Below are 9398 nucleotides of genomic sequence, written 5' to 3'. Positions count from 1 at the left end.
CTATACCTGTACCGACACATTTAAAAGGAAATCGAAGGGAAACTGAAAGCAGACACTGAATATATCAGATTCCTTTTAGGCATGATGCCCAACTTCACCAGAACCACTCCTTGAATTCCTTGAGACCTGCACTGGGGATCCCTTCCAGCTCAAAAATTCTATGCTTCACTGATTCTTTCAGACCTTCAGGATATTGATATAAACTAATCTGCGTGGCTAAATTAGGTTGACGTTCCTGATACTTAGACAGTGACAATTTCACGGTACAAGAAACATAGGAATATGAGGGTTAACCTGGTGGGAAAGTACTTATTCTGTCAGGATTTTGTTAAAACAAAAAACCAGCAGCAACTTCATTCAGGTCCCAGCAGCACAAATTTCCCCTGAAGCTGCCAAGGCCTGCACCATCCAAAGGGTGTGATCACGGGAACAGAATAAAAGATCCAAGGAAGAAACAAGGAGCATAAAAGATAGTAGGAACATGCCAAGCAAGAGAAAATAAAGGGTGATGTTCTGCCGCTGCATGGATATCAGTATAATCTACTTCAATTGCTTTATCTCCCTGGTGGCTAAGATGGTAAAGAATCCACCTACACTGTGGGAAGCCTGGTTTCAATCCCTGGGTTAGGAAGATCTGGAGGAGGTCATGGCAACCCACTCCAGTATTCTTGACTGGAAAATTCCCATGGACAAAGGAACCTGGTGGGCTACAATCCATGGGGTTGTAAAAAGTTGAACACAACTGAGTGGCTAAGCACAGTTAAGTTAAAAGGCAGTGTGGTCCAGTGGAGGAAGTATTATAAGTCAGAAAACCTATAAGATGTAAACAATTAGTTCATGCAAGTATCTTAATTTCTCTGACCTTTTTTCTCCTTAACTGTGAAATCAAAGCATTTGGTTCTGAAGAGTTAAATGGGGTTTGCACATCAGAAGTACCTGGGCTTGAACTATGCCAGTTATGTCTAATGTGTGTATGATTTGGGGCAAATTGTTTTTCCCTCTAAGTCTCAGTTTCTTCATCTGCCAGCAGGGAACAAATAACACCTAGCTCAAAGTGGAATTGTTTGGCTGGAATAAAAAGAATATATAAAGGTATTAGTCACCTATTATTAATTTTTTTAAACAAATCTTAAAAAAATTTGGGGAGGGGTCAGAAAGAAACTAAAACTACAGTAAGATATAAGAAAACTCTGAAATTCTATTTTTCTTTTACTTTATTGTTGCATGTGATGCTATTCAGTTCAGCTCAGTTGCTCCGTCGTGTCCAACTCTTTGCGACCCCATGAATTGCAGCACACCAGGCCTCCCTGTCCATCACCAACTCCCAGAGTTCACTCAAACTCACGTCCATCGAGTCAGTGATGCCATCCAGCCATCTCATCCTCTGTCGTCCCCTTCTCCTCCTGCCCCCAATCCCTCCCAGCATCAGGGTCTTTTCCAGTGAGTCAACTCTTCACATGAGGTGGCCAAAGTACTGGAGTTTCAGCTTTAGCATCATTTATTCCAAAGAAATCCCAGGGCTGATCTCCTTCAGAATGGACTGGTTGGATCTCCTTGCAGTCCAAGGGACTCTCAAGAGTCTTCTTCAACACCACAGTTCGAAAGCATCAGTTCTTCAGTGCTATTAAACCATGCTAAATTGTACATATGTAGCAGAATATTTTACATGTATGAGAAATCTTCCTTTTTTTTGAAGTAAGAGAAATCATTTTAATATATACATTTTCACTTCAGTCAATTCAACGATAATTTCTAATAGGCAAGCATACCCACTTAGTTTGCTTCAAATTTATTTACTTCTCAACATGAAGCAACATTCCTTATGAGATAGTTGAGTTGAACTATTCATTCTTAAAGAGTAAAAATGTACCTTGTTCTCAAAGAGTTTTATCAACTTTAATATTTTCAAAGAGCCCTATGAGGCTGCTTAATATGGTAGTTTTCCCCTGAAATTTCCTATTTGGAGGATGGCAAAACAGTCTAGGATCTTTCCCAGTCTACTGGTTGCTTGTATTCATATCACAGCTTGGCTGGCTAAGAGGTAGAAACTGAATAATATGTAGATAGTATTCAAGACCAGCTGAGTGAGACAGCTTCATTTTTAGAAAGGAAACCAAATCATGAAAACCCTCCTGATAGTATGATTTGTTCCAGGGTTCTTTTAAGAAGGGACGTGATCCTCAGGCACAGGACTCCTTATGGCCTGCTAGAGTTTTCTGCTCCAGCCAGTGCTCTCTAGCCAGGTGACTTATTGCACTTGCTGCAGAATTGAAAGAATGAAGTCTCTGTCTACTTAAATAATTAGAGGTGGTGTTAGTCTTCTCATTTCCGGCCAAATGGATCAGACCACACTTTCAACCCTGGTTGCTGCACGTCTTCTTGAACAACACCAGCTCGATTTATGGCTTGTTCCTTCCTTTTGCAGTGCTCCCACCTTGCTGCAGTATGACCCAGGCTGGATGTGTGTGTGATGGGAGGGAGTGTGAGCCAGTGGCTGAGGGCACCAAGGGGCCACTGGAAGCACGGGCTTCTCCCAACGCTGGGAACACCTCTGTTTCTCACCGAGGTGTGTGATGAAATCCGGGCAGCTTTGTAAGGCTGTACTCCTCCAGCCACAGTAAAGGCCGGGAGTAGATGGGGTAGAAGGCGACGCCGATCAGGAAGATGAAGCCGCCGAAAATGAGAGCAGTGCGCAGGTTCCGGGACATGGCTCCAGCCGGGGCTACCCGGATTCTCCAAAACCCAGCTCCCACCGGCTGGGCTGTGACCAGGCTTCAGAAACCTTCCTAAATGAAGTGTGGCATGTTGGAAGTTCTCATTAGCAAGAAATTATGAGCAAAGACCAACTTTGAAAATGGATAGGGAAAAGCAGGCAGAAATAAAAGTCTGGTTCAATCTAGAGAGGAGCCAAGAGTATAGATTACCAAATCCAAGGGGTGTGGTGCTCTTGATTACAATCTGAGCCAGTCTTTAGGTCCAAGAGACCTGCCCTGCGGATGCAGGACAGGGCACAACTACAGCAGGCAGAAGTTTTTAGTACAAGTAGAAACCTATGCCAGAGCTAGGAATACAGGTGGGTTTTAAAAGAGGTGTCCAAAGCCAGGTCCAAGAGCCATGCCAGGAATTTAGGACCTCTAGGTGAAAGTCTGGGCCAGACCCAGAGGGTGAGTGGATTGGGAACCAGAAGCTGGAGTTCCAAGAAGTTAAGCCAGGAGACTGGGCTATGTATGCAGAGGAAAACAATTTGCTAGAGCTCACTTATCACAAAAGAAAGGAGCTGCAAAATTCCATCTGCCCAGCCTCTCGCTGGTTGAAGGGTTAGATAGTTCTGCACCTGCAGATGAGGGAGTTTTAGGGCCCACAACTGTGGAAAATGCCACGGGCCCTAATTGGTAACATCTGCAGATGGATCTGAGCACGTATTTTGCCACCAGTTGTAACATCCCCAATATTCAGCAACTGAAAATATGACCTACATCCCAGAAAGCAATCTAACTATCTATAGTAGATGCACTATGTCCGGAACCAGTGAATTCACCTCCACAAAGACCCAACTGAGACGTGAAAACAGAAGAGGGCCATGCAGGAGGAGGTGAGTAGAAGATAGCCTCTCAAGACATTTGCTTGTGCAAATGTGCACCAGCTATCTCACACTACCTCCACTCACATGTCTCCCTGTGTAAGTTTTTCACAAATTTCAGGTAAAGAGAACATTTAAATTCTGATTCAACCCTCAGGCAGTATTTGGTCTTTTAGACTAAAATGGAAAAGTAAATGCAGATGGAGATACATCCTCTGCCAACCAGAAAGCAACAAGCAATATGGTTTCCAACCAGGCAGAGGCAGCACTTAAGCCATCATATTAAGAATTCCCCACATAAGAGAAGACAGTACCTCAGCAGATATGAGTCCTGATTATTATCAACAATAGTCCCCTGGCAGAGGGTATGAATGATTTGCTTCTAAATGAGATCAAATATTTCACAAGCACAATTGGAAGAACCTAGCTGTTTATGAACAATTAAATGTTTGGCTAGAAAAAAAAAAATTAGAAACTTTATTTAGAACTGAAACCAGCTATGGTAGTTTGAAACAAATATAGCATGTTTCATTATGGGGCTCAGGAAGCAACATAAAATATATTCCACCAAATTTGCCTCCAGGTAGTTGTCGTGAAATTCAGTCAGCAATTTCAGCATAATTTGAAGAGTAGAAGTCCCTTTAGCAATTAAAGACACATCTCAAAAGATAAATAAAATGGAGTCAACTCTAAAGGTAATCCATCTTGCAATCCATCTTGCATGATGTTGAGAGCAGAAAAAGTAAATAGTGGAGGAAACAACCCACTCTAGCTCTTTACAAAGGAGTTTGGTTCAGTGAGGGTGAAGAGTAGGGGAATGTGTGGAAAGGATAACAAAGTTATAACAATTGATTAGCAAGCAGAATAAAAAGCAGAATAAGTGACTGGACACTAAATAGGGAAGAGTTAAGGGAAATCAATAGATCTACACACAGATGACAAAATACTTATGAAATTTGATAATTGCTGCTCAGGAGATGAACCAGGTGAACTTATTTTTATAAGGTTTAGACATAATCAGACTACCTATAGGCATCAAAGCAGAAGTTCATGCACTATCCATTGAATATCTTGCTCCAAGATCCTCAAAGGGGTACAGTCACAGTCCCCTGATGCCCCCAAACATACATTTCTTAACAGTATGTGGATATAAAACAGAGATTTGAAACCACAGAGTTGAAGTTTAAACTTGGGTAAATTCCCAGTTATGTGATCTTGGGTAAATCCCCTCATCCTGCTAAACTTCAGTGCAGGCAGATGTTTTCAGAAGAAAACAAGATTTCCTTCATAAGAATGTTCTCAACATTAAGTGAGATGGAGTCAGAGCCTATGAAATACTCATATGGATTGTTGAAAGTTCTTGAGAATATGTTACATACAAGTGAAAATGCTAAGCATTTGATGTATTTTTACAATCAACGAAGTTGTTCTGAGATTGAAGTATGTTGTGTGATTTCACATGAAGAAAATGAAGCTCTGTTCTCTTTCCAAATAATAACATCCAAATCTGACAAAGACATACACACACACATACCCAAAGGACTTCAAAACCACTAAGAATTAAAGGAACTTAGTGTCCTGAGAAGCTCTTAATCCTGGAGCAATTCCCAGTTCATCATTGCTTTTGATTTCCTTGCTTGCTTATTTATACTTTTCCCTAGAAATCTGACCTTATTTTATCTTTCACTGATACCACCAATTCTACTAATCACTCACTTCAGTCTGTGTATGAAATATAAAGAACATACTATTTCTTTGCTCCCTGTGGAACAATTTCAGTTTTTTTAAAAAAATCTAGATAGAACAGAAAAACAGACAAGAAAGCAACAAATAAATGCTAGACCCTCAATGCAGAAGCAGAACAATCAAAGCATAAATCTATCAGTGATTACTAATACCCTGTGAAATAATATAATCTCATTTTCAGAGATTATATTATTCTCAGAGCTGTCAGATTTCCTTACAGCTGTTAAGAAGGAATCTCCAATTTTTAAGACATTCATTTTTCAGATTCTTCCTTGTGGGGACAATCATTGAAATATCTGTGGAAATAGAAAACAGTCGGGTATGCTGACAGTGTCCTGGAGGAAAACCAGCTGGCTGCCCTGACAGGCACTATGCAAGTGACAGTAAAATGGGAGAATCAACATGGTTCATGACTTGGCCATGACCCAACCAGACTTATTCCCATCGCACTTTATTTCTATCCTGTTCGCTCTGCCTGAAGAATATTCTCTAGCCAGTTATTAAAACTGAGCCACCATACAATGAGTGAAGCATCTTCATTTATTACTCCCAGGAGACCAGCATTACCCAGTCTCGTCAGAGTTACGTGACCTCCATGCCACTTTGAGGTCCTCAGATGGAGTAAGATGACCAAACAGAGTGGTTTAGATTCTATATCCACTCAGATACACAAGCCTTTGTTTTTGCTTTTAGTTGTATGTTTTAGGGGGGGAGTTTAGAATGTAGTCCATGAGTACATGGGCCTCAGGCCCTCCTAGATCAACAATAAAAACAAAACAAAAACTCTTAGTGAGGCATGTGGGCCAACACCACCAACAATACCTGGGGAGCTCAGGCCTACTGAATTTGTATCTCAGGAATCATATTTTAGGAGATATTATATGTATCAAAGTTGAGAATTTCTGTGCTAGAGACTCAGTCTTTAAGTTAATTGAGAATCATGCTACCAAGTTCAATTAAGTCAAAAGGGAAGAATGATCTGGAAAATAATGTCAAGACTGTCTAGCACTATGGGACTAAACTAGTAGTTGGTAGGAAGCTGTCAAAGGAAGGAATCCCCTTGATCTGATTCAGCTGAAGCACTGTGGCTTTTTAGTTACTATTGCAGCCTTGAGTGGGGCGCCCTCCATGATACCTTAGCTAGGAAGCACCATCATGACCAGATCTAGGTGCTTTTTTAAAAACCTGCTGCTTTCCCTGAAGATGTAGTGACATGGTACTCCTACTGCCAAAGAAGATCCAGACTCCTCTTCCACGGAAAGAGCCATGTTCCTGATGACCAGCTCCAGGATAAGTCTCTTTATTCTAGCTCCCTTCTTGGAGGATTTGTATGCTACCAGAATTTCGTGTGGAGGTGACTAGTTTGACAGGAGTTGGGGAGGAATATTCAGAAGTGACTATACTTGGTTTGTAGTCTCCACAGCTGATTAATCAGAGTTCTGGGACTGAGAATCAAATATATGGCCAATCAGTCTGGAATGTAGGACAAGAAATTCACTGAAAATAGAAGTGAGGGATTCTGTAATAGATTCTCTGGTTTCACTGCATCAGTTAAAACTTTTCTTTGTTACAGGAAAACTGACCCTGGCAACCTACATTTGCTAGGATTCTTTATCCAGTGACTTCTGGTTAAAGTTGACCAGTGAGAGGCTCTGGAAGGGGAATAGACAGGATACAGGAGAGTAGAAGCTATAGACTTCTCTCACGGCTCTAGCATCTCTTTGTGGCTCAAGCTCATTCAAGAAGCCCTTCTCAACACATTTCCATCTCATTCAAGTGACTCCTCCCACCTTGATTTTAATACATCCACTTGCTTGGTAAAACCTCTGTCATCAGGATCCCAACTGTTTCCAGGTAGCCCAGACCTTGGGTTCTGTTAAAACCGCCTCTTCCCTTTGTCCCTGAAGCACTGGAGCTGGGGGTATCATCCTATTATTGCCTCTTCGGTTCTTCGCAAACATTTTAAATGTGTTCCTCATATTAAATTTCTTCTACTGAACAATTTAAAATAGGTTCAGTTTGACTTGCTTCACCCTGACTGATACTTTGACCTTATATTCTATAAGCTTAAGCATCAAGGGCCTCTCTTTGGGAAATTAGACCCAGCAGGAAATGTCATTGAAATTAAACTTCAGGCATGGTATGAAGAATATAGAATTTTGTTGCAAGAAAGAACTTTAGGCATCATCTAAGTCTGTAATTTCTCAGTGAGGAGCTGTTCCCCAGTAAGTGCCATGCCTAGTCTCACACAATTCTTAAACCGCAGTGCCAAGACTAGCTGTGTCCATGTCCAGAGTATTTCCATTATTCCATATATCTTCTGTGATATGTTTGCCTGTTTGATACCAGACTCTGTATATAAATATATGTTTAGTGTACTGAACAAAATTATATTAGAGAAATTTATGGGCAATTTTATGGCTCTATCCTTTCTTTATACATACTTTTTTTTTTTTTTAACCAAATTTGTGAAAGTCAATGAAGGAGAGACAAGAGATGCAAGTTTGATCCCTGAGTTGGGAAGATCCTCTGGATTAGGAATGGCAACCTGATCCAATATTCTTGCCTGGAAAATTCCATGGACAGATGAGCCCAATGGGCTACAGTCCATGGAGCTGCAAAGAGTCAGACATGACTGAACACACAAACACACACAAGTTCTCTAAGAACTAGCTATCACTATTATTATTAGTCTAGATCAGCTTTTTTTTTTTTTAAGTTCTGTCTGATACTGATGACTCCACCTACTCAATGTCAGTTAATGATGCAGAAATTTCTACTAAATAAAGTTTATTTCCCTAGGATAGTTGTTCTTAAACATCAGCAATGCATCAGAATCACCGGGAGAGTTTCTTAAAACCCATTTTTTGGCCCCATCTCAGAAAGCTCTGGGCTTCCCCAGTGGCTCAATGGTAAAGAATCTGCTCTCGGCGGGGCTGTCACTCATGCCGCCGGATAACGCGGCTTCCCAGCAGCCAACTTTGGCGTCTCTTGCCTCACTGATTCCGGGTTTGGGGCCCAGGGAAGAGAACCGCGAGGGTCTTACTGGGGCGGCTCTGCGCGAGGCCAGAGAAGGCCTGGCGGGCCTCGGAGCGCGCTGGCTGCTGCCTGGGGAGCCGCCCCCTCGGCACTGCGATGCCACCCCTGCCGCGGTCGTCAGGATCCCAGGGCGGAAGGGCAGCAGAGACCCCACGTGCCCCTTGAAGCCCGGGCCTGTTTCCTGGAAGTGTTTAGCCATCACATTTGCCATTGGGGGAGCTCTATTGGCTGGAATGAAGTACTTCAAGAAAGAAAAGACAGAGAAACTGGAGAAGGAACGGCAGCGAGGCATTGGAAAGCCTTTACTTGGGGGCCCATTTTCCCTCACAACTCATACTGGCGAGCCCGGTCAATGGGTATTGATTTATTTTGGTTTTACTCATTGTCCTGATGATCTAGAAGAGCTAGTTCTGTCCAGAAGAACTAGAAAAAATGATTCAAGTCGTGGATGTATTCCAACTCTGCCAAATTTAACTCTACTTTTCATCACTTTTGACCCAGAGAGGGACACAAAAGAAGCCATCGCCAGTTATGTAAAAAAATTTTCTCCCAAACTGATTAGCTTGACTGGCACAAAAGAAAAGATTGACAAAGTGTCCAGAGCATTCAGAGTGTATTACAGCCCTGGCCCCAAGAACGAAGATGAGGATCATTGTATGATAATAGTGGATCACACAATCATAATGTGCTTGATTGGACCAGATGGTGAATTTCTAGATTATTTTGGCCAGAACAAGAGTGCAGAAATAGCTGGTTCAATTGCTGTGCACATGAGGACACACAGGAAAAAGAGCTGACAACTAACACAGCATGGCCATGCTCTATTCTCCCGCCAAAGAGGAAGGACTTTATCTCCCGTAGGAGCCAATACATACATGTACATACCTGCAGCCTGCAGAAAGGCCTTCACACCAGGAGAAAATTTAAATTTTGGACAGGGCACGTTATGCTTGGGTTCATCAAGGATAAATTCTTGGAACTGTAAAGATTACAACCAAAAGTCTCCCAAATTGTGGCCTTGAGACCAGAGGAC

At 42.0% G+C, this 9398-nt stretch overlaps 1 protein-coding gene and 1 pseudogene across 2 annotated transcripts; one reads left to right on the top strand and one right to left on the bottom strand.

The window, feature by feature from the left end:
• Positions 1-2312: 2312 nt before the first annotated feature.
• On the bottom strand, positions 2313-2708 carry LOC138438139 (small integral membrane protein 20-like). 2 transcript variants are annotated; one of them, XM_069586340.1, is made up of 2 exons: positions 2590-2708; positions 2313-2416 (listed from the first exon to the last, which is right to left on the bottom strand). In XM_069586340.1, the coding sequence occupies exons 1-2, from the start codon at positions 2706-2708 to the stop codon at positions 2323-2325; spliced, it is 213 nt and encodes a 70-aa protein (XP_069442441.1). In that variant the 3' UTR covers positions 2313-2322. The 2 variants fall into 2 exon arrangements, with proteins under 2 accessions (XP_069442441.1, XP_069442442.1); XM_069586341.1 differs by having other exon boundaries at positions 2323-2360; positions 2600-2708.
• A 5621-nt stretch (positions 2709-8329) lies between these two features.
• Positions 8330-9162, top strand: LOC138436275 (protein SCO1 homolog, mitochondrial-like; annotated as a pseudogene).
• The last annotated feature ends 236 nt before the right edge of the window (positions 9163-9398 follow it).

Source organism: Ovis canadensis, chromosome 3 (assembly GCF_042477335.2).
Source record: "Ovis canadensis isolate MfBH-ARS-UI-01 breed Bighorn chromosome 3, ARS-UI_OviCan_v2, whole genome shotgun sequence".
Taxonomy (NCBI): Eukaryota; Metazoa; Chordata; class Mammalia; order Artiodactyla; family Bovidae; genus Ovis; species Ovis canadensis.
The sequence above is the reverse complement of the archived record's forward strand: the minus strand, read 5'-3'. Positions and strand labels throughout refer to the sequence as shown.